General features: G+C 42.9%; 1 protein-coding gene across 4 annotated transcripts in view; it reads right to left on the bottom strand.

Annotated features, from left to right (window-relative positions):
- The window catches only part of XPO6 (exportin 6), a 113,671-nt gene extending 88,789 nt beyond the window's left edge, over positions 1-24,882 (bottom strand). Inside the window, exon 1 of one of the 4 annotated variants that reach the window (XM_073362840.2) lies at positions 23,502-24,882. In XM_073362840.2, coding sequence (XP_073218941.1) covers positions 23,502-23,504 — 3 coding nt within the window. In that variant the 5' untranslated portion in view covers positions 23,505-24,882. The remainder of the gene's footprint in view (positions 1-23,501) is intronic. The other 3 variants (XM_073362839.2, XM_073362838.2, XM_073362837.2) reach the window with 3 other exon arrangements.
- Positions 24,883-26,216: the final 1,334 nt, after the last annotated feature.

Below are 26,216 nucleotides of genomic sequence, written 5' to 3'. Positions count from 1 at the left end.
TACTACAACAGAGGTGTGACCAGCCTCAGCCTCACCACAGCATAAGAGTACACAAATTATTTATAAGGTGGGCAGGCAGATTCAGCACACCAAACTTTTTGCAAAAGATGTTTCATCCCCCTATTCCCCTGCTTCATAAATTGTAGCTGACCAGTTAACAATGGTGCCCTGAAAGGACAATTGACAAGAGGTGTTTAGGAACAAGGACACTGGTAGTCAAACAGATTGCTGTATCTCACCATGACATCCACACACTGATCCCAGAGAACGTTTGAATCTAGTAGGATCCACGTCTTATGGAGAGGTTCGTCACAGCTGGTCCACCTTGACTACTTTGTGGGGTAGTAGTAATCAGACTATAATAGTGTTGAGCAATACAAGTTAGAAGGAGAGTGTTTAGAACTAGGGCTGTCGATTAATCGCAGTTAACTCATGCGATTAACTAAAAAAATTTAATTGTGATTAAAAAAATTAATTGCAATTTATCACAATGATCAATAGAATCCCAACTGAAATTTATTAAATATTTTAGATGTTTTTCTACATTTTAAAATATATTGACTTCAATTACACAGAATACAAAGTGTACAGTGCTCACTTTATTTTTTATTACAAATATGTGCACTTTAAAAATTATAAAAGTAGTATTTTTCAGTTCACCTCATACAAGTACTGGAGTGCAATCTTTATCATGAAAGTGCAATTTACAAATGTAGAATTTGTGTGTTACATAACTGCTCTCAAAAACAAAAACAAACATAAAACTTTAGCGCCTACAAGTCCACTCAGTCCTACTTCTTGTCCAGCCAACCGCTAAGACAAACAAGTTTGTTTACATTTATGGGAGATAATGCTGCCCGCTTCTTATTTCATCACCTGAAAGTGAGAACAGACGTTCACATGGCACTTTTGTATCTGGCATTGCAAGGTATTTATGTGCCAGATATGCTAAATATTCATATGCCCCTTCATGCTTCGGCCACCATTCCAGAGAACATGCTTCCACGCTGATGATGCTCATTTAAAAAGTAATACGTGAATTAAATTTGTGACTGAACTCCTTCGGGGAGAATTATGTCTCCGGCTCTTGCTTTACGCACATTCTGTCATATATTTCATGTTATAGCTGTCTCAGATGATGACTCAGCACATGTTGTTCATTTTTAAGAATACTTTCACTGAAGATTTGACAAAATGCAAAGAAGGTACCAACGTGAGATTTCTAAAGATAGCTACAGCACTCTACTTAAGGTTTAAGAACCTGAGGTACCTTCCAAAATCTGAGAGGGACAAGGTGTGGAGCATGCTTTCAGATGTCTTAAAAGAGCAACACTCCGATGCAGAAACTACAGAACCTGAACCACCAAAAAAGAAAATCAATCTGCTGCTGGTGGCATCTGACTCAGATGATGAAATGAACATGCACTGGTTCACACTGTTTTGGATAGTTATCAAGCAGAACCCATCATCAGCATGGATGCATGTCCTCTGGAATGGTGGTTGAAGCAAGAAGGGACATATGAATCTTTAGCCCATCTGGCAAGTAAATATCTTGCGACACTGGGTATGACAGTGCCATAAGAAAGCCTGTTCTCCCTTTCAGGTAATATTGTAAAAAAGAAGAGAGCAGCAGTATCACAAATGTAAACAGCATCACAAATGTAAACATCATGCAAATGTAAACAAACTTGTTTGTCTGAGCAATTGGCTGAATAAGAAATAGGACTGAGTGGATTTGTAGGCTCTAAAGTTTTACATGGTTTTATTTTTTGAATGCAGGGGTTTTTTTGCACATAATTCTACATTTGTAAATTCAGCTTTCATGATGAGAGATTGTACTACACTACTTGTAATGGTAGAATTGAAAAATACAATTTATTTTGTTTACAGTGCAAATATTTGTACTCAAAAATAAATTGAATGTATAGTTTGTATTTTGTTGTAACAGAATTCAATATATTTGAAAACGTAGAAAACATCCAAAATATTTAAATAAATGGTATTCTATTGTTTAACAGCGCGATTAATTTTTTTAATCATTTGACAGCCCTATTTAGAACACCTCTTAAAACACCATATTAAAATGTGATAAGAATGTGAATCATTTCTTTAATTCCTACTCCCTTCCCTTTTCATTATCTTATGAAGTTTACCATAGATAGTTTTATAAGGATTTTTTTAGAGGTGTGTAGATATTTACGCAGACTAGTTATCTGCTAATCCAAAGTCTTCAACCTATATGACTAGAAAACAACTGATTCATAGTTACAGAAAAGCATAATTCCCTCCTTTACTTCAAAGAAATAAAAGTTATAGTTTGGCACCAAGTAGTTGTGAAGTCTAGAACACTGACCATCCATCCGCAAAAGCTTCCAGGCATTCAAGTAAACTAGGTATGTAGGCTAATTTCAGCGCTATCATTCTTTCATTTTATTTTAAGGCTTGACAGCAATTAACTGCATATCCAACCTCTAGTTATTTTCTAGGTCAACAGAGGATTAAGATTTGCCAAAAATTGACAGCTCAGATTTTGTAAACCCTGATTTATTGTAGCTTATAATGTCACTGACATTTTTAATATTTAAAAGCCACATTCGGTATTTTACTGCAATATATAGTGTATTGTTTTAGTAATAATATGAATTATTATAGGTTAAAGCTACAGACAGTGTGGGACTGACAACTAATTATGAATCAAACTGTTTACAGCATTTTCAGTAAAGTATGCCAAGATGCGAAATACAGGCAAACATTTGAGCCTTCATATTTGAATTACACCACCATCCAGTGGAACACCAAAAACTGCCTATATTCAATTAAGCAGACAAGGTGAGTGACATGATAGCTTTCATTGGACCAGTTGCTGTTAGTCAGAGACACTAAGTATGTTTCCCAGACCTGAAGCTGAGCTTTGTGTAGGCCAGGGGTTGGCAACCCTCAGCACATGGCCTGGGAAAGGTGAACCATGGCCACAGGGGGCTGTGGAGGGGCCGTGCCTGCAGATGATCAACGTAAACAAAATGTCTCGCAGCTTACTCTGATGGGCCGTGTGCAGAAGGTAGCCGACCCCTGGTGTAGTCTCAAAAGCTTGTCTCTCTCAGTAATACAAGTTATTCCGATATAAGATATTACCTCACCCACCTTGTCTCTCTAAAATCCTGGGATGAACATGGCTACAACAACATTGCATGAATCCACTTAAAAAGGTCTAAAGCTTTAGAATTTGAAAGAATCAGATTTATCCTAAATATGAGTTTGTTTCAGATGCAATCAAGATAGAGAGTACCCTTTTATTTCCCCAAGTAAAGAAACTACGGTGGCTGAGAAAAAATTAGAAACGACTTATTACTCTATAAACAATTTAAAGTGTTCCCCGGGAGGCTTTTCCATTCTAAATGTTTTTGGGTTTTGTTTCCCCAGTATCACCTTCTTCCTTCATTTCACATTGTAAAAAGCTTAACTAAATTTTCACAAATTCGAAACTAAACCTAGATATTAGGCTTTCAGTTCCTCTACCCCAAAAAACATTGTTCCTATAGAGATGACTGAATTATTCAGGTTTTGCTCTCAAGATTTAATGCTTTTTAAAAGGAAGTGAATATTTTTAAAAGCTTGTCTCTAATGATTTCCCATACTAACACAAGCTGTTAACCTTTTAATGTTTGCTATTAACAGCTCAGGATAGAATATTGATCAGGACAAGAACTATGCACTAAATACGGTGCCTACAAGCTGATGCCAAACATTTTTAAGAGGAAGCTGGTGTCTCTTGTTGCTTTCCTTAGGTATGAATTTGAAAACATGCATATCCCGGTAAGAAAAAAAAACAGATAAACCTACTAAAAGCTAAGTGTTCTTACAAAATATTAACTGCATCCACAAATACAACTTCAGCTGTGTGTCAGACAGAGCTGGGGCAGTTTCCTCTGACATTTGAGAATGGTTTTATACCCTGCATATCACACACCTTGAATGTTACAGTTCATCCAGTGTTTTGTGGCACAATACTGATGGTATCTTCCCTCTCAAAATGAAGCTAAAGGACAAAATCTCTCGTTAAGTAATCTGCCCCTACCCCTACTCTAGTAACATTTTGAATCCAAACACCCATTCCTTTGTTTTGACTCTTCCAGCCTTGTTTAATACCATCATGTGTTGAGAGGTTATGACAGCAGAGATATTTTTCAGAGGCAACTAGACTTATTCCTTGGGCTAGTGAGTGTTGGGTAAACGGCCGCACCATATACTGTAAATTAACAAGCATTGAGAAATTTTAGCCACCTACTAGTCAGAGGACTAAACCCAGTGTATTAAAAATGCAACCACTAGGATCTTGGACATCATTCTTATGTCACCTCCCTCCTGCCCCCCGCCCCCTTGGACCTGGTCTACACTACAAGTTTATGTTAGATTTAGCAGCATTAAATCGAATTAACCCTGCACCCATCCACACAACGAAGCCATTTTTGTTGACATAAATGGCTCTTAAAACTGATTTCTGTACTCCTCCCCAAGGAGTGGATTAGCACTGAAACTGACATTGCTGTTTCGAATTAGGGTTAGTGTGGACGCAATTCGAAGGTATTGGCCTCCAGGAGCTATCCCACTGTGCACCATTGTGACTGCTTTGGACAGCACTCCGAACTCTGATGCACTGGCCAGGTGTACAGAAAAAGCCCCGGGAACTTCTGAATCTCATTTCCTGTGTGGCCAGGCAAGCTCATCAGCACAGGCGACCATGCAGTCCCAGAATCGAAAAAGAGCTCCAGCATGGACCAAACCTGATCGCTGTATGGGGAGAGAAATCCGTGCTATCAGAACTACGTTCCAAAAGATGAAATGCCAAAAACATTTCAAAAAAATCTCCAAGGCCATGAGGGACAGAGGCTACAGCAGGGATGCAACACAGTGCTGCGTGAAACTTAGAGGAGCTCAGAAAAGCGTCCCAGAAAACCAAAGAATCAAACAGATGCTCTGGGACAGAGCCCCATACATGCCGCTTCTACGCTGAGCTGCATACAATTCTAGCGGGGGCAGCCACCGCTACCCCACCCCATCCGTGGACTCCGATGGACTCTGTGGACTCTCCACCATGGCTGAGGATTTTGTGGATGGGGAAGATGAGGAGGGGGAGGACGAGCTTGAGGAGAGCACACCGTTTTCCCCGACAGCCAAGATCTTTTTATCACCCTGACTGAAATACCCTCCCGACCCAACCAAGCTGGAGAAGGGACCTCTGGTGAGTGGACCTTTTAAAATATAATACATGTTATAAAAGCAAGCGTTTTTTAATGATTAAGTAGCCATGAGGACTTGGGATGAATTCGTGGCCAGTACAGCTACTGGAAAAGGCTGTTAACATGTCTGGGGATGGAGCAGAAATCCTCCAGGAACATTTCCATGAAGCTCTCCTGGAGGTACTCTAAAAGCCTTTGCAGAAGGTTTCTGGGGAGAGCAGCCTTATTGTGTCCTACCATGGTAGGACACTTTACCACACCATGCTAGTAGCAAATAATCTGGTATCATTGTATGACAAAGCTTGGCAGCGTACAGTCCTGATGTTTGCTGGCATTCAGAGGTGGTGGCCGTTCCTACTGGGCTGTTTGCCTATGGCAGAAAAGAAATCCTCCCCGCAGTTAGCCACCGTGGTGGGGGTGGGGGCATTGGTGCTGAGCTGTTTGCGTTTGGCTAGCAAGAATGTTCCCTGATACCAGCCACGCGGCGGGGTGAGGGGTAAAGCGATCATCCCAGAGAATGGGGGTGAGGGGGGGGGTGGGAGGTAGTTTGTTTCTGCTGCTGCACATTAACAGGAAAACCGCAGCACTAAATGGCCCACTCAATGTGCTTTGCTTGGTATGGGAGAGGAGGGCGCTGCTGTTATGAAGGTTGCAGAAACCGAAAGACTATGGCTTACCATGGCCGCCTGCAAGCCGAATTCTGTTGCCAGCACTGAGTGTGTAATCTAACACCAAAGCCGCAGGCACTCAATATAAGATGCAAAATGTGACCTTGTACCAAAAATCACATGTGCTATGTAATGTGAATAGTGTTGTTCACCATGAAAGAGTATAGCCATTTTTCTGTAAAACGTACCTTTTAAATACTTCACTCTCTTTTTTTCCTCCACCTGCAAATGTTTCAAGCCTCCCTCCTCCGTCCTAAAGGCTACCTCAGATAAGGTGGCAAAAAAAAACGCACGCGCAATGAAATGTTCTCTGACCTCATGCAGTTGTCCGGCACTGACAGAGCTCAGCAGAACGTGTGGAGGGACACAACAGCAGACTACAGGAAAGCGGCCAATGAACGTAAGGAGAGGTGGCGGCAGGAAGATCAGAGGAGGCATGATGCAAAGCCAGGGCTATTGCGGGATCAAACGGACATGCTCCGGCGTCTGGTGGAGGTTCATGAACAGCAGCAAGATCACAGACTGCCTCTGCAGCCCCTGTTTAACTGCCCGCCCGCCCTCCTCCCCATATTCCATAGCCTCCTCACCCAGAGACCCAAGAATGCGGGGTGGGGGGAGGCTCCGGGCATCCAACCACTCTACCCCAGTGGACAGCCCAAGGAACAGAAGGCTGTCATTCAACAATTTTAAAGTGGCCTTTTCCTTCCCTCCTCCCACACCCCACCCGGGCTACCTTGTGAGTTATCTCCCTCTTTTTATAATCAATTAATAAAGAACACATTTTTTAAACGATAGTGACTTTACTTCCTTTGCAAGCAAGCCGTGATCGAAGGGGGGAGGGCGGGTGGCTTACAGGGAATTTAGAGGCAACAAGGGGGCGGGTTTTCATGAAGGAGAAACAAACAGAAGTGTCACACAGTACCCTGGCCAGTCATGAAACTGGTTTTCAAAGCTTCTCTGATGCACAGTGCTTCCTGCTGTGCTCTTCTAACCGCCCTGGTGTCTGGCTGCGCGTATTCAGCGGCCAGGCCATTTGCATCAACCTCCCCCCCGCCATAAACGTCTCCCCCTTACTCTCACAGAGATTGTGGAGACACAGCAAGCAGCAATAACAATGAGAATATTGGTTTCGCTGAGGTCTGAGCGAGTCAGTAAACTGCGCCACCGATCCTTTAAACATCCAAATGCACACTCTACCACCATTCTGCACTTGCTCAGCCTATAGTTGAATAGCTCCTTACTACTGTCCAGAGTGCCTGTGTACGGCTTCATGAGCCAGGATATTAAGGGGTAGGCTGGGTCCCCAAGGATAACTATAGGCATTTCAACATCCCCAATGGTTATTTTCTGGACTGGGAAGCAAATCCCTTCCTGCAGCCGTTTAAACAGACCAGAGTTCCTGAAGACACTAGCGTCACGAACCTTTCCCGGCCATCCCACGTTGATGTTGGTGTAACGTCCCTTGTGATCCATCAGTGCTTGCAGCACCATTGAAGAGTACCCTTTGCGGTTTATGTACTGGCTGCCCTGGTGGTTCCACAGTCAGGGAATCCCATTGCAGCAAAGCCATCTAGTATGACCTGCACATTTCCCAGAGTCACTACCTTTGATAGAGGCAGCTCAATGATTGCATTGGCTACTTGCAGCACAGCAACCCCCACAGTAGATTTGCCTGCTCCAAACTGATTACCGACTGACCAGTAGCTGTCTGGCATTGCAAGCTTCCACAGGACTATTGCCACTTACTTGTGAACTGTGAGGGCTGCTCTCATCTTGGTATTCTTGCGCTTCAGGGCAGGGGAAAGCAAGTCAAAGTTCCATTAAAGTGCCCATACGCATGCGAAAGTTTCGGAGCCACTAGGAATCATCCCAAACCTGCAACACTATGCGGTCCCACCACACTGTGCTTGTTTCCCGGGCCCAGAATCGGCGTTCCACAGCATGAGCCTGCCCCAGTAACACCATGATCTCCAAATTGCTGGGGACCGTGGTTTTAGAGAAATTTGCGTTCATGTCCTCATCACCGCGCTGCTGTCGCCTCCTCACCTGGTTTTTCAGGTGATTGTTGTGCATAAACTTCACAATCACATGCGAGGTGTTTACAATGGTCATAACTGCTGCCATGAGCTGAACGGGCTCCATGCTTGCTGTGCTATGGCATCTGCTCGGGCAATCCAGGGAAAAGGGCATGAAATGATTATCTGCCGTTGCTTTCACAGAGGGAGGAAAGGTTGACTGATGACATTTGCCCATAACCACCCACGACAAACATTTGGCCCCATCAGACATGGGAGCTCAGCCCAGAATTCCAAAGGACAGTGGGGACTGCGGGAACTGTGGGATAGCTACCCACAGTGCACCACTCGGAATGTCGACGCATGCCACAGTACTGTGGACGCACACCGCCGAATTAATGTGTTTAGTGTGGACGCATGCATTCGACTTTATACAATTGTGCCAGCCTGAACCACTGGCTGCCTCATTTCTCTCCTTTGTGCATTCTTCCACACAGCCCCCTTATATATGGAACACTGAAGTGAAACAGCTTGTGAAGCACTACCGTCTCCTCCAAATTCCTCCCCAACATCTATTTCTGTACTGCCCATAAGAAGTAAATTGATAATGGCCACACAGAAAGCCACTGGGGACTGCTGATTTTTTAAAACAGTGATTCAGAACCATGGAACTATTCCAAGCCTATGTAAAAGCATTTTCTTACCCATCACCCTCTCCATCTTTTCAGTTTTCTTTCCAATGGTCACACAAACTAGATTAAGTTCTTCAACACAGAGAGTGCCTTCTGTGGGGTTTGGACAGCACCAGCCACAATGGGGCCCTGATGTTGGCCTGGGCCTTTGGGTACTATGTAATGAATGCAACTTAAACATTTATCAATTTTATTTATTAAAATAGCATTTTTGGTGTTTGAGACATCACCCACTAGTGGAGAAACCAGGACGGCCACAGCTCTGATTTCTCATACATTTTAACAGCCATATTATTTCTCCTTATTGAATGTTACAGCTATTTAAAAGACAACAACAACTGACCACCCACTTTGCAGCTCACTTTTAAGAATACTCAATTGAAGGTAAATATCGAATGTATTAAAATACCATGAAAATTATTCACCTCAACCAATTTATATTAAGAACTGGTGGGAAATCTTCAGGTGATCCCTTTAGAACTTGAAGGCAATACAAGGATATGAACAACTCCAAAGAAGCTATTAGAACCAGAAAAAATTAGAAGGGTCACTTTAATCTCATCTTTTAAATAAACTTTCCTCAGGTGACCTTTAGTGTTAAGGTTTGTTAATAACCCAGCCAAACCCTCACAGACTTTTAGTTCCCTAGATGCAGTTGAGCAAATTATGAAGCAAGTTTATTGATAATGGCAGTTTTAAACAGTAATTTGTGATACAACTAAAGCATAGCCCCTGAATTTGCACCATTTATTGATGAAAGGTAGGATCATGAAGCGTAACAAGCATGCAAAATTCTTACGCACCAAATTCCCCATCTCTAGAAAGGTCAAAATGCACTACATGGAGGCAGAATTGTAAGAGGAACAACCAGTATTAAAATCGGCACTTAGATGTTACCTTTTAGTCATTTTTGGAATGACTAATACCATTAGACAGTATGGGTCTACAATGCAATACTAGACGCTGACACTATGCTGAAAGGGTCTCCTTAACAGTGGGAGAAATATCTACAATGCTCAAATGCAAGTCTCCTGTTACAAGTCTGAAACAGTGCATACACCAGCAGAATAATCCCTATATTATATGTACTAAATTACTGATGTACTATTGGCAAATTAAAGGAGTTCTTCAGGCTTCATTCTGAATTTCCTTTTTGTACTTCAAGCACTTTGTGGTTTAACGAATCGAAACTAGAGGAAGCTTCATTTTATGTTCAGAAACAGCTAACACGCACGGTATATCTGAATAGATGAGCAGACTGCAAACACAATCTGGTGATCTGCTCCATTCATGTTAACAGCCAGAGCTTCAGCAATTCATCAGCATGGCACCCCATCTGCAAAACTGACTTATCTCCACACCATTATTTAAGACAAAACCCACTGCAGAAAATTATGAAGAACTATTCCTGTATCTCACAACAACAAAAGTTAAACACATCAGGTGAGGAAGGAGCAACCAGAGCTACTCTCTTCTCCCTCCCAACCTGCGACATAGCAAGATGGCCAGCATGTGAGCTGCTAAGCAGCCACACAGCAGCTATTTGGAATGCTCTGTCATATTAGAATTGCTCCAGGAATTTAACACCACTTCCATTTAAAAGTCCCAGGGCACAGCTCATTTTCTGTTAAAAAAAAATAAACACACATTTTCTTAGCAGTCACCTAAGGAATAAAAGTGGCCACAGACTGGCCACTTCTGGAGTGGACTGTGCTATGGAAATCTCTCTCACATGCAAGAAATTTGTCACTATTAAGTAAAAAAATACCATCTTCTGATACGCATAAGTGCTCAAGCCAGCACGACCAGCTTTTAAAATATCTAGGGTAATCAATTATTTTTTGTCAAGGCCCAAATTTCTTGGCCAAGGTATAGTCAAGGTTCAGACTCCAGAGAAACATTTTTCACATGGCAATAATAATAATGGTAATAAATAAATAAAGATTTCACAGTCCATTCAAAAGCATCTTAACTACCCCTGACCAGGGGCGGGGTGTGTGTGTGTGTGTGTGTGTGTGTGGCGGGGGGTGTCATGTTTTTCAAACCTTCCTGTACAGACATAGTTGGAAACACAGTTAATTAAACCTAAAGCCATGTTTTGAAAAAAAAAAAAAAAAGGCTCAAATGTTCAGGATCAAATTCTATCTTCACTGATGATTGCATTAGGGCCAATGGTAAATACAATCCAGCTGCCTTTTGGGAGTTGCCTGCTCCTCCTCCTCCATCTGAACAGCGCTGGCACAGTAAACCTTGCATTGCTCTTTAAGAACATCTGTGTTCGCTCATAGACCCCACCTAAAGTGCTATATTCAGGGTCCACATTTTCTTCGAGAAACCTGCCAAATGAAGCTAGAAGAGCTGGAATAATGACACTAAGTGGCATATGGATTTACAAAATAAGTTTTTATATGGCACCTTTACAAACATTAAGCATAAGCCACCCCCCCTATGAAATGAGTTTTACATCAGCCATTCTCAGATTGTGATCTGTAGGCCAGGGGTAGGCAACCAATGGCACCCGTGCCAAAGGCGATAAGCAAGCTGATTTTCAGTGGCACTCACACTGCCCGGGTCCTGGCCCCTGGTCCAGGGAGCTTTGCATTTTAATTTAATTTTAAATGAAGCTTCTTAAACATTTACTTTACATACAACAATAGTTTAGTTATATATTAAAGACTTATAGAAAGAAACCTTCCGAAAACGTTAAAATGCTTTACTGGCACGTGAAACCTTAAATTAGAGTGAATAAATGAAGACTCGGCACACCACTTCTGAAAGGTTGCCGACCCCTGCTGTAGGCCCTTGGTGGTCTGTGGGGTGCTGGCTGGTTACAGGATACTGACTTTCCTCCTTGATTCCAGCTGCATTAAGAGAGGATTATAAAATACATTACTTTCCCATGTGAACAATTGCTATAGCTGCCACAAGGATGTTGTGTGATCCTAAATGAGAGGGGAAGTGTCCAAGACAAACACTATTAAGATGTATTCTACACTATGAGAGATTGAAGACCCCGGTACTATATCATTTTATAGATAAGCTGAGGCACAGAGATTGCATGACCTGCCCAAGGTTAAAGTAAATAGAGTTAATACTAGAACCCACAGTCCAGCTCCAACCACTACACATTTCTTCAGTGTGTAAATGGGATAAGGAGCTCTTTGCAACAAGTGGAACTGCTTCTTTCTAGCTATCACAGATGAACGGCATGGATCAAATTAGTTAACCCAAGAAAAAGTAAAATAGATGTATGCTCTTTAGAGCTCAGCAGACACTGAACAAAGCCAAATACCTGCCCAGTGTGGTTAACCCAGTTGCCAGTTTATGGATGGTGAGATACTACACAGATGACTTGCTTTTTCCTCAGTACCTGCGAATAGTGACTCAACAATTAAAATCCTGTTAATTAAATCTGGAAGTTCATATGCCTAAATCAAACAACTTGGCAGTTCTGCCCTTCATTGCACATCCTCCCTACTACTTGTTACCCCAAATCATCGTGTCAGACCTAAAATAAGAATGGAAAGATCCTGGAGACAGGAACCTTGTCTATTTGTCCTGTAAAGCATCAGAGCACACTTCTGGGTGCCATAAAAAAAATGAAACGTTAATATAGGAAGTCAATCTGTGATAGAAGTCAGTCACCACAGCTTGAGATCATTTCCCCTTTACCTAGATAAGCACATCTAAAATGCACAAACAAGATCACACAACAGGCCAAACAAATGTGTACAACTAGTTTCCATTTCTAGCTTATCAAGTCCATTGGAATTTTGAGTGAATAAATAAGTGAAAGTTCTCAGAGGCAGGAAACCATATTCAACAGAAAGGGGAAGAATGGTTCAGAGTATCCAAAGATCATCATGTATCCGAAGATCGCCAATATTTTGGCCATTGAAAAAGGATTTTTAATGTAAAGTCTGGAATCTTTGTTTTCCCGATGAACCACCACGATTGGCACAGAAGATTATATGAACAATGCAGAGTGACAGTACACAATGTGAATTAGGTGAGGAATCGCAACAAACAAACTCTCCCAGCTTTGTATTTAAAGTCATCAGCAGCTGAGCATTTTTGTGTGTGTAAAGCTTTTGACTGAACATTCAAAACAGAACACTGCTCCACCTCCTCATCAGCACAAAGACATCACATTTTAAACTGCTTTTAAAGAAGATTCTCTCTAATGAGCTATTCTACTGTAGTAGCTACATCTCTCTTTTGTTCAGAGTCTGAGGGTGGCAGAAGAGTTAACAGTATCACATTTGCCTACCTGTACCAAACTGTACAATCTGCTTTAGTGCGTTTTCAAGAGCACGAGTCTGAACACTTTAGAGCCTACAATTTTGCAAACACAAATCTGAACTGAGAGCTACACAGACAAAAAATAAGTTGGCTGAACACACAACACAAACAATTCTCACAGTAACAAGCAAACAAGGACTCTAATTTGCATTTGATTGTAATCCAAGCCTACAGAGCCCTAAAAATACACACCTACCTATTTACTAGATAAAGCTTTCCATTAATACAAATAGAAAAGGAGGACTTGTGGCACCTTAGAGACTAACCAATTTATTTGAGCATGAGCTTTCGTGAGCTCATGCTCAAATAAATTGGTTAGTCTCTAAGGTGCCACAAGTCCTCCTTTTCTTTTTGCGAATACAGACTAACACGGCTGTTCCTCTGAAACCTGTCATTAATACAAATGGAAATTGAATAGAAGAAGAAACTAACAGTACAGCACATTCCCCTGAAGAGAACTGCCAATTTAAGCACAATCCAGTATCTGATCAATTCAGCTTGCAAAAGGCAATGAATGCTGGAGCTTTAATTGCATCTGGGAATCCCAATTTCACATTCTCCAGGTAGTTCTCTGGCATCCATTCCTGTTAAGAGTCAAACCTACCACCTTGGGCAGAAGCTCTTGTCATGCTGCCACACACAGAGCACTATTGGCACAGAACTACAGACTGGAATGTTTAGATTATAAGATCCTCTGGGCAGGAACTGAGAGTTCTATGACTTGTACAGCAACAAACACGTTGGCTGCACTTAATTTATTTCTAAAGAAGTTGGTTCAAGATAAGTAATAATACTATTACAGTACCACGTTTTTGCAGAGGAGGGGTGTCAGAGAAAGGATGAAGGAATGCTAAGGCTGTTTAATTTAACTCCTGCCCCAAGTAAGAGTCTTGAGATGATATACAGGGAGTTGGTGGCTAATATTAAGCCCCAAGATGGCTACCACCTCACCTTATGGAAGGAGCTCTACCAAGGAAAACGTCTATTTCCTCTTTTTGTAAAAATTTGTTCCAAGAGCAGCAAAATCAGAGTAAGTACCTAGTCCACTGATGAAGCAAAGAAAAAATGCCATGGAAATATCCCTTTAAATACAGAAGGACTCATTCACCTGAATCCTCCTTCAGTTGCAGATGGGACCCACTATGTGTGGAATGCATGTACAAGTGAAGGGCTGACCTCCCACATTTCAACTAGAACAGGGTTCTCAAACTTTTTGTATGGGCAACCCCTTTAACACAGCAAGCCTCTAAGTGCAACCCTCCTTATAAATTAATTTTTTTTTTTTTTTATATTTAACACTATTTTAAATGCTGGTGGCAAAGGGGGTTGGGGGTGGAGCTGGGCTGGAGGGGCTGTGGCTGTCAGCCTGAGCCCCACCATGTGTGGAGTTGACAGCTTGCGACCCCCCATGTAATAACCTCAACCCCCGTTTGAGAACCCCTGAACTAGAGGAACAGGAAGTATAACAAAGTGGCCAATATATGACTAGGTATGGATCAGCCTGAGTTGATGCACTCCAGTCCACCACTTGATCACCACCACTGAGAAGCAACAAGCAGATGCCAGAGCCTTGGGGAAAAGCTCCTGCAAGGCAGTTTCCTTTTTCTCCCCCAGCACAGAGATCAACCTCACTCTCCTGATCCTGCAGCTGCCCACAGAGGGGAGCTTGAAACTTGGGGACTTCCAGTCATAAGAGTAGGAGAGTCCTTGCTATGGAGCATCTCAGACTCAGATTCCAAGGTGAGAAGCGACCATTGTCTGACCTCCTGCATAAACACAGGCCCATAGAACTTTCCCAAAATAATTCTAACCAATCTTGATTTAAAAATAATCAGTGACCAAGAACCCACCACGACCCTTGATAAATTGTTCCAATGGTTAATTACTTTCACTATTAAAAGTGTATGCTTTATTTCCAGTCTGAATATGTCTAAGCTTCAATTTTCAGCCACTGGATCGTGTTATTTCTACCTCACCCCAAAACATCATGGAGCAGCAGTAGCTGCAAAGAACTCAATTCTCCTTCCCCTAGCAACAGGAACTGCTGAAAACTCTGAAAACCCCCTCTCCCCCACCCCCCAAGCAAAGAAATGGAAAAGGGAAAACAGTATTTTGAGGAACCTGCTTTGAAGGTCTGGAAAAGTTGCTCTCAACACTCCTGTCAGAGCCTGACTGCTCAAGGAGAGAGAACCTTGCTGAATTTTGTCCAAGCCATCTTCAATCTACAAGAAGAAAGTATTTACTTGTCTTCTGATGTTGCTACAACAAAAGGGGACATTCTTCTTTTGTTAGACTGTTAAACTCTTATTTTAGAAGGTGCAAAAATAAATAAAAGGGGAGAAAAAAAAAAAACAAGTTCTACGTAAAGTGTCAGACAGATCCTCCAAAATTTAAAAACTTTTCTGATAAGATGCAGAAGTCACCTGTTGCCAATACTTGGATTTGGCTCTCTAATCAGCCAGTACACAAAATCAATTGGAAAAAGACAAACATGCCCTTTCCACAAAAGTGACACAAAGAAGTTGCTCCTGAACTAAAATCCATGAAGAATGAAATTCAAGCCACAATTAAAAATCTTAGAAACATAGAAGAACTAGTAGAACAAATCACCAAAATGGATGCAGGCATCTACGAACATGTAGATATTGCCACAAATATGGGGAGGTTGAAACACAGAATTGGAGCGTAAGTCAAAGGTCTCAGAAAATTTTGAAAGACAGAAATTGTTAGTCTATACTACAAAGTTTTGTCAGTGTAGCTACGTCAGCTAGCAGTGTTGACTAATCACCTCTTTAGCCGACATTAGCTGTGCTGGCATAACACCTGGGGTAGGTGCAACTACGCGGACAGAAGAATGCTTCTGTCAGCAAAGCTAATGTCTTTTGGAGAGGCGGTTTAGCTAGGCCAGCCAAAGAACTCCGCCTGCCAGTGTATGTTGCATCTCTACAAAGGGGCTACATCAGCATACCAGCAAAAGCTCTGTAGTGTAGACAAGCTCTTAGACAAAGAAGTGCCTGTGCAGCTTGAAAAGGGGACCTTTAATTTGTGGAGGCTCTGTTCAAAGAGACTATAGGAGAGACTTTTGGTGGAGTGAGAGAAGAAAAGGCTTCCTTTCCCGTCCTTAAGGATAATTAATGAGAATCAGACACTTGGATAAAAACCTATTTAAATTAAGCAATAAAATTAAGACAATCCCACTTTCCCAGCACCTCATAAAGAAAAGAGAGAGAAATAAAGGTATCTTGTGAGTAGAATCCACTTTCCTAACAAATTTAACATGCTCATCTACTCAAGGATTCTAAGAGAAGGATATTTGCATCAGTGCAGGTGTTTCAGAGAACAGACTGTCTCTTATTTGAGGACCCACTTGAACATCGAACTCAAATTTGCAGAAAGAAATAGCAAAGCATGCACAGCTGATCAAGTTGCTTCTTGGATGGTATTACCTGAATGAGCATTTTTTTTTTTTGAGTCTCTCTCTCAGCCAGACTGCTAACTCCACACTCTTAAAACACATCATTGGTTGGAATGGTCAATTCAGCAAACCATTAAAAAAAGTTATGAAGCAAAATTCTCAGTACAACAGATGTATAACTGACATTCTGAGAGTTTTGTTTTGGCAGAGGAGGTCTGTGGATGAGGTGGTAAACAGCTGAACTAATTTATGAGAACAGAGAGAACTGCCAAGCTAATCTCAGGGATGTACTTGAGGCAATGAGAACAGAAATCCACATTTGGACTAATCTGCAGGGGTTGCTGCTGCTGTTGCAGGATACCTGCTGGCTTAACAGGGATACTGATTTTAAGTGACATTACACTATTAGTTGAATACCAAATAAAGAATATTTAACTTTGACTACATAACCATGACTGCTTTCCTTAAAATTAACAGTTCTCTTCTTCCCTGACCTTTCATGAACAAACCATAAGGTTTTATATAACTGAACATGACAAATGACTAGCCTTAATCATGATTATTATAAAAGTACTTTAAAACTACTCTCTCGGTTTGAAGTATTTTTTCCTAATTTTTTGACCATGCTTCTTGTTCTATACACTGAGCATTTACTTGCATTATGTTTCTCATGCCAATTGAACTCGACTCCTTGCTTCATTTTCACAAAGCATGCCTATGGCACTATAGAGATAGTGAACTTATTTTAAAAGTAAAAGCTTTTATTATGAAGAGATGGTAGCTTCTTAATGATGGCAGAGCTTGTGAAGACCTTATACTTAACTTGATGGGCATTTCAAATGCAGAGATGCTTTAAGGTTGTGGTGGTGCTAAACAGATGGCAGGGGCTTCACATTTCCTCCATTTCCCTCCTTTTGGTTTACTAATTTTCCCCCAAATCAATAGGGTTCTAGCCACTAATGCCTAGAATATTCCCTGGAATTCTGGAATTGATCAGATGAAACAATCAAAAAATACCACATTACAAAACAGACAGAATGGGGGTAAACCCTGCTATGGGAGATGGGGGAATGGGAGAGAGTCACAGAGGGGAATAGAAGTGCACCAGAGCAGCTGGTATGGGAGAAGAATGGGGGAACCTGGTATAGGAGGAGGCGGAACAAGGGATGCACAGAACCCCTGGCAGAGGAAGATTAGGGGAAGCTGCAGGGAGTCTCTAAAATAGATGGTGATGGAAAGGACAGTGAGCTTGTGCGGTGGAATGGAGCGATACAATGAATAAGCTCAGTTTACATAAATGTGCCACCCGCTAGTTAAGGTTGAAGCTAATTTTCCATTGCAATCTCAGTTCTGATCCTCTTTTCCTCTAACTTTCCAAAATTAACTTGTGTGCCTGTAAACTCACAGCCTTATCCTATGCCAGGGCAGAATTTTGACAAAGTTTGCATTGTATCAGACATAGCCAGCTAGCCAGTTCTGTCGCATCATGGAACGATGCATTCTGGGACACGTCTACAAGATAATCTTGTTGCAACACTGAACAGGTATAAATTAGTCAGGTAAGTGGAATTTAACTTTATATACAAACCACTTTACAACCATTAATTAGTTAAGTCTCAATCTTCATGGAGTATTTCCCTCATCTGTTAAAATGGGGCTATGGAGGTACAAAAAGTTAAATGACTTGCCAAAGGTCAAAAAAGGAAGTAACGCTTTAGAACTGGGGCTAGAACTCTAAAGCTCCTAGACTTGTTTGGTCAATCCACTAGACCACATTGTCTTAGACTGGTTTAAAAAAAGGCTCTCTTTTTAAGGTTATGTATGACCTAAGGGATTTAAAATATGAAAAATTTTAAGACACAGAAAGCAGCCCACTGTTTATGCAACAATTGTAGGCTACCTCAGTACAGCAGCAGGTTTCCTCGGTAGTTATATAACAAAATAACGTATAGCTGGCCAGCAAGACTGGACAGGGACCAAAATACCCAGGACTTAACATTTACTTGTCGGGGCAATCAGGCAGCATCTCCTGGCAAACGTGGGGCTTAAGTCACAGCCAATTTCTGCAGAGTAAGTTTTTTACTTAAAAGGAGGAAGTGATAGCACATATGGTTGCAAAAACAATTGGAAGGTTATTTTATAGCATGCACAAATACACACACAGATCCCTGCTCTGCAAAGCTTAGGAAAAAGGCTCAAGCAGTCAGTGTCCATTTTGATTTCTACAAGCTGTGGTATGTTATCCTATGCACCCCTGTTTTATGTAGGCATTCTTTGTTTACTTGCATGCTGATGCTGCTTGCACTGTATACTTCCTACTTCTCTATGTCCTGTTGGCGTCTAGTAGCAGCAGCACAGAACTTAGTTCTCTGCTCCAAAAATGAATGCCATAGCTACGCTATCAGCTAAATCAGCACGGCTGCGAGGGATGCAGTGGTGTCGATTTAGCGGGTCTGGTGAAGACATGCCTCTCCGAGAGGCAGAAGCTATGTTGGCGGAAGAGCGGCTCCCGTCGACACAGTGCGATGTAGACACCACTGTAAGTTGACCTAAGTTACATCAACTTCAGTTATGTAACTTATGTACCTGAACTAATGCAACTTAGATCAACTTACAGCATTAGTGTAGACCTGCCCAAAGTGAGGGAGTGCTTCACGTCACTTTGAAGCAAACAAGGACTGGCACCAATGTATTTTTGGACAACCTTCCTCCAGTCCTTTGACTGAAAGGATGGGCTGAAGTGAGGTATTTAAAGCAGGTGATGATGGAAGAGAAAACAGGTTTTCCGGGAGGAAGTCCCCCCACCTTCGCTGTTTTGTTCTTAAAACAAACCAAAATACACTTACCAGACAACACCAAGGTACATCCCCCTCTACACTCCTGCCCACATAAGCAGAGGACCAGGAATCACACTTTGGTATATCATAGGGCAGTGCCCAGTAGAGCAGCCCAAACTGTCATTTTTGGTCAGTCGAATGTCATAATTCGATGGTTGAAGAGATGTTCTAGTACTATGATGTTTCATGCATAATAAATGCTAAAAAAAATAGTGTATTTTCTAAGACAAATGCACTAAGATCCTGGGTTGGATCCAACCTGAGTTAAAACTGCACTTGTCAGGATCATGAATGATCTTGCACGGGTTTTAGTTTGGGTTCAGCTGACTGTTTCTATCATGCTGGACCCAAGTTACTTTTAATATAATTGACTTTGACTGCTATTTCAGCAATCAACTGACTTTGCTGGTGTAACTGGAAAGAAGATAGAAATCAATTCGTTCTGATGGACAATTGTGTGTCACTGATGTGGGATTAACATTCAAGGATGAAAGCTTATGGTACAATAATTATTTTCAAGTTACGTGATATGCTCTACCCATTTGTTTGTCCTGTGACCACCTCACACCACTACCACAACAGCTTTATTTTTTAGTTGTTTAAAAGAGCTCTTGGTAGAGCTGTTTTATCGCTTGCAGTTCAGAATGCAGCAGCATTGCTCTCTGATGAGTTACCGATGAAATAGCAAAATTACTTTAAATTGGTACCGTTAGTTTTTAAAGCCATTAACAGAATTAGGTCTAGCTACGTTAGCATTTGCTCTATGAGACTTTGAAGAGTATTTCTGAACTGACTGCATGAATTCAGTTTCTCCCATTGGCTATGAAGGGTACTACACTGTGGAAGTTGTTCTGCACCTTGAAATTCCCATAATTCCTGCCCATTTAAAAAAAAATTAAAACACATTTGAGAAAAATAGCTTTAAGAATGACCATTCTTGGCCCTATTTCCTTCAATTTCAATCCAACTAAACCTCAATTAAGTAACCTGTTTTCATTAGGATGTATGTTAACAGGGGAATATATTTATTTATGTCTGTTTCCATTATGTGGTACAGCATCTCTCCACCACTTTTCTCAAGGCCTTTTTTTGGGTGGGAATAGATGTGATACAAAAGGTGAGTACTACATAAATGAAATAATACACAAAGTAGGAATGTAAGGAAAATCTTAAAGTTAATAGTTATAAACAGGCTTTACCACGCCTTATCATGACCCTCATAAGAAGTATCCTGCCCCCAGCAGCAGCAAATATTTGATGATTCAGAAAAAAGGAAAACAAAGCTGTAATACATCTAGTCAAATGCATAATTCCGCATGCATGTGAAGGGGAGAATTCCCTTCTGACACCTGGGATGATTAGTTTATACCCTGAAGCATGAAACCTGAAAAACTGTAGTTATGCATGCTAAGAGAAGTAAATGATCATAAGACTACTCCACCTCTTAAAAATACAGCTATGATATTTATCCAACCTCCTGAAGCAGAGATTTCCCCAGGCTGGGTAGCCACTGTGGGCAGTACTATCTTTGTTTGTTTCAGATGTATTTAGCTATTAATTTAATGGCAAGTCCACTTGTTCACCTATTAAGTGACAGTTCTACTCTGAAAAATGACATTGTAGAGTTCCACGTTTATGGTGCCTTACTGATCTCAGATTACATGTGCTCAGCTTACAAGTAGACATCTTGAAGTCAGGCAGAAAGTCATGAAATACTGCTTTCACCTGAGAGAGGAGGCAAGGGTCATGGGGAATGTACTGAAAAGATCAGAGTTCTTCCTGGAGAGATGCACACAAATGTCAGTGACGTAGAATCCTCTGCCATCAGATCCCTCACTTCCAAAGTTGCACGATCAACTCTCTTTCTGGTCCTATTCTTCATTTACACGGAATCAACAGGAGAACTGATGAAACATCATGGGCTCAAACGTCAACAAGACACAAGTGACATCTATCCATTCATATGACTCCATTATTATCACATCACTATCCCAATGCTTGGCTGAGATCATCTTATGAATGAAGGATAGTTGGTTGAACTTAAACTCAAGCAAAACTGAGGTCATGTTGGTTGGCACAGGAAAACAATTTTGAGATGTTTGCAGCCATGGGGCATCCTCCTCTGGCTGAAAATGTACATCCACAACTGGTCACGTCCGTTTGCAGTTTAGGAGTGCTCCGGTACCCCTCACTTATGCTAAGCACTAATAGAGCCACATCCACAAGCAACATGTTCTACCATGTACAGCTAGCTAGAAGACCACTTCCCATCCTGGTGAATCAGGATCTTTCTTTGGTAATACACACCTTTGTCACCTCCCAAAGGGAGTACAGCGTTGAAGTTTACTTGGGCATGAAACAGTCAGTTCTCAGTAAACTACAACAAGTGCAGAATGAAGCAGCAGCAAGCCTCCTCAGCAAAACCAGGCTATAATAAAGACATCAAACCTGTTCTGGGCTCACTACACCATCTCCTCATAAAATATCACATCTAATTCAAAAGTTCAGGTCTTTTCTTCAAGGTACTCAAAGACATGGGACTCAGGATGTCTAAGAGATTGCCTAAAGTTTGAGGAGAACTGTGGTTGAGAACTCCACACCTATGGCACTGTGGAACTTCCTATAGCAAGGATAAAGCTTGTGTGCAAGAGACAGAGCTTTCCCGGAAGCTGGTCCACGATAGTTGAATGAACCCCTATAGGATCAAAAAACTACCTCAAATCTCACTACTTACCATGTAAGTTCAAGGTATACTTCTTTGAGCTTGTCTTTGCAACGCAATGACAGCACCCCATACATTAAAAAAAGTCCTCATGCAGTTTTCTGCCAGAGAGAGGAACGAAAGAACTAGCCATGATAGATGCCAGCAATGTCATTTAATGCACTACTGGAAGCCATTTCAATAACACAGTGATGAGGACAATGTAAGAACTTGAACAGAATATTTTTACCCCCAACAGCCAGCCTCACAAACTTACTGTAGGCTTAAACTCAAGCTGGGTTTTGGGGGGTTTTTGCCCAACATCACCAGGAACGAAGGCCTGTAGGTCAAACTATGTTATACCTTTGCAGCGCCATTAAATGCTATAGGATTATCACAGGGACAAAGCAAAATGCAGAACAATGGCAGTCTAATACCTGGAACTTGGTTAATATTTCTGTTACATTATGATGTATGGGAAGGAAAGAACCCATTTCACTCTTCCATAGCGTTTGACAACTAAGCAATGAATAATTGTTTTCACTAAAGAAAGCAGTACAATTCTGAATATACGCTAGATTTGCTGAGTAAGAAGAATCTGCTTTTATACAGTCCTTTTGAAAGTAAAAGCCAAACGTTAAGTATCTGTGAGCAATTGCTTACAAGAAAAATCCCAACTTGAGGCTGATTCTGCAACAGGATCTGCATGCATAGACCTCAGACCAGCACAGCCCAAAGCTCTGTGTGGTCACAAGAATCTATTAGTGTGATCCCAATTGCCGAATTTAGACCATATGGTTTAGTTTATTTTTAGAATGCATTTTTGAATACTTTAGCAGGTGCATATGTAATAATGACAGGATCAAACCTGGGACCTCTGAAGTTTAGTGTATGAGTTTCTACTGAGGGAGCTAAAACCACTTGGCTTTTAGCTAAGGCCTTAGCAGGCTCATTAATCTCTAAGTCAGTCGTTCTCAACCCATGGCCAACTTGCAGCCCAATTAGCACATTGCTGCAGCCCATGCAACATTCTCAGGCATAAAACAGAAAGAGCTGCATAGGCGGCCCACCATGGTAAATAGGTTGAGAACCAATACTTTAGGTGGTCTAAGTGCCACACGAGGGGGACAGAGCATCACACCTAGCAGTCATGTGTCACACACGGGGAAAAGAGTATTTTATCTGGTATACCGACAAGACATCCTGCAGTAAGAATGGACTGATATTAGAATCAGTTGATCAAGCAGAAAAAAGGGGCATTTCTATAGTGCTCACTCCTTACAAGGTTCTTTGTTACAGGCTACTATTCTGGTTGTGTCCTATATCCATGCTCCACCTTTAACACAGCCCAATTTTAAACACTTCACCTCTCCATCCCAAGAAGAGCCTTTTTGACAGTGGACTGTATCAATACTCACCCTTTGAAACACAAGCATGCCAGTGGCAGTTAATTCCCTTGCAGGCAGGTACATGCATATCCCCATACAGGTACATTATCCTCCATTTTGCCTGAATCCATTCACAGCCACCCAGGACCTAGTACCCCACTCGCTCTTGGGGTACTCATACAGGGCAAACCATACACCCACCCCTTGCATTTGTGTTTCACACTGGCCAATGTTGCTCTCACTTACCATGGTGATTTAGGAGGCGTTTCAGGTGATTTGGTTCTTAGGTATGGCTGTCTCACTCAGTTCATGTCATGGTCAGAGGCAGTTTTATCAGGTCTTCCCCACCCATTCAACTAAAAATAACCTACCCCCTAGTACTCCCTAAAAATAACACTAAGACCCACACTTCCTCTCTTGTCCCACACACAGCCTCAGCAACCCATCAGCCCGAGAGAGCCAGTTACAGAATCATTAAAAGTTCTCCCCTCCACAGGAGTACAGCAATTATTAAATTAAAAGAGGGAGACACCTAAAAGCCTGGTCTTCTTTTTTCTTTGGGAGAGAACAAGTCAGAGGCCAATGCCCTTGCCTTGGGGTAGGGACCTGCCTATTCTTGTTGGTGCAGGGGGAAGTCCTATGTCCCAAGGCCCACCCTGAGGTTGTTTTTTTTTCTGTAGAGAGGGGGGCAGTCAGTGATGTAAGGAGACCTGTGCCCTTACTAGGGTTGTGCGCGTGTGTGGGGAAGGAATACAGTTCTTATAGCCCTTTCTGTGGTTGAAGGACCCTGTCAAGGAAGGGGGGGGGTGTGCAATAAAGAAGGTGGGAGTGTGTTCCTCCTCCTGGGGGGAAAGGCCAGAGTCCCTCCCTGGATGAGAGATCTGTAACCTGGAGGGAGAGGCCTGTTCCCCGCAGTGGCAGGGAGGTCTGTATTGGGGGAGGCCTATTACCCCCCCCGCAGTAGAGACTGTATCAGAAGAGGGAAAGGCCTCGGTCCCTTCCTGGCAGGGGAGAGGAGCTGTATCGGGGGCGGGAGGCCTGCTCCCTCAATGGCGGTTGGGGGGGGGCTGTATCCTGGGGGGAGAGCCTGTGTCCCTTCCTGGCGGGGGCTGTATCCGGGGCCGGGGAGGGAAAGGCTCGTGTCCCTCCCTGGCGGGGGGAGGGGCTGTTCCCCTCAGTGGCGGTTGTGGGCTGTAAGGGGAGAAGGCCCGTGTCCCTCCCTGGCTGAAGGGTTTGTAGCCTGCGAGAGAGGCCTGGCCCCTTGAGTTGCGGCTGGGGGGCTGTAGCGGGGTTGGGGAGGCCTGTGTCCCTCCCTGGCCGGGGTTAGGGGCTGTATCCCGGTGCCGGTGGCCCTCGCCTCTCTGCCCGACCGATGCGCGCTGCTGTCCCCGCACGAAGCCCCCCTCGCTGCCGCTGCCCCTGGCCCCGCAGTCACCGCCGCTCCCGCACCAGGCGCATCCTTCCTCCTCCTCGCTTCCTCTCCGCCTCTGGGGGCACGGCAGCCTCCGCCCCTCCCCGCCGGAAGCGACCTATGGACTCACAACGAGGCTGGCCGGGTTGCCGGCGGCCTGACCAATCCGAAATCGACAGGGGCGGAAGCGGTACCGCCGGTCGGGGCGTAACGCAGTGCGCACGAGTGCGGGCGGTGTGCCTCGACCGCCATGTTGGTAAAGGACAGTGAGGCGATTACCTGGCACTGTGCATGGGCGGGCTGCGTGGGAGGCTAGTTCCCCGAGCTGCGCGTGACGCGAGCTCAGTCCCGCCTTTCCCATCACCCATCCCTCCCCCCCTTCCTTTGCAGGGCTAAAGGGGGCTGCCACCTCACCTTTGCTTGGGGTGGTCACTTCCCATCCCCAAGTGAAGGGGCAGCCCCTCCCCCCCCCGAGTTGGGTGCTTCCATAGGGGCTGTTCTGCTGGCTACCGCTGGCTAGAGTGACCTGTACCCAAATATTTCACTGTGCAGAATTAGTCAGTGGAACTCACTGCCACAAGATATAACTGAGGCCAAGAGCTTAGCAGGACTCCAGGAAGGGCTGTATACTTACACTGATAATGAGACCACCCACAGTAACATGAGAGGATTTAACAAAACAGAAGGGATATAAACCCTCCTGCTGCAGGGCATGACTGATGGAGCTCCCCTTGTCACAATTCAGAGCAACTGCACCTGTATTCCCCCTTTGTGGCCTTGCAAGGGAACCAACTCTGGACTCCTGGCTCCTCTGCTGTCACTTCTCTAAGGGGGAGAGCCATGTTTCTCTCTCTCCGGAACAGGTTTTTTCCAGGCTGCACAGTTCCCTGTCTACACAATTACTCCCAGCAAGCCAGAGGGCCTAAGCAGGCCAGCATCCACATTTTTCTGGCTCTCTTCATAATTGACCACAGTTACAAATGATCACACAGCTCTCTCTAAGTAAGCACATTTATTCTTAATGTGAAAGCACTACAGAGAAAACATTAAAAATAATAAGAGAACCTACACACATGCTAATAAGTTTACCAGAGACCACTCCAACTCCAGCAGGGTCTCTGGTAGGAGTCAGTCCTCCAGGCTCATACAAGCTCATAATACCTTCAGTTCAGGACAAGCACATCCATGCACAGGTTAGTTTTTCCATCTTACAGACCTGAGCCTTTGATCTTCAGATTCCAGGAACAGGTAATCAGAAGACAACAGTCTGTTCTTTAGGGCATAGCTTCAAATGGCTGGATTTTTGCATAACGGGTGAGGAGAACTGTGGAATTTCCATTCACCTCCTCCTAGCTAGTTCCCAGGAAATCCAACTTGCACATATTTGTCTAAAAAATTATTCTTGTCTGCCGTATTGTTCAATATAGGACCATCCTGGCCCACAATAATATGTAACTTTTACATTTACTATAATGAACTCCAAAGATAATAAGAAAAGGAGTACTTGTGGCACCTTAGAGACTAACCAATTTATTTGAGCATAAGCTTTC

This window comes from Lepidochelys kempii, chromosome 10 (genome assembly GCF_965140285.1).
Source record: "Lepidochelys kempii isolate rLepKem1 chromosome 10, rLepKem1.hap1, whole genome shotgun sequence".
Lineage (NCBI taxonomy): Eukaryota > Metazoa > Chordata > Testudines > Cheloniidae > Lepidochelys > Lepidochelys kempii.
This window is presented reverse-complemented; position numbering and strand designations above follow the sequence as displayed.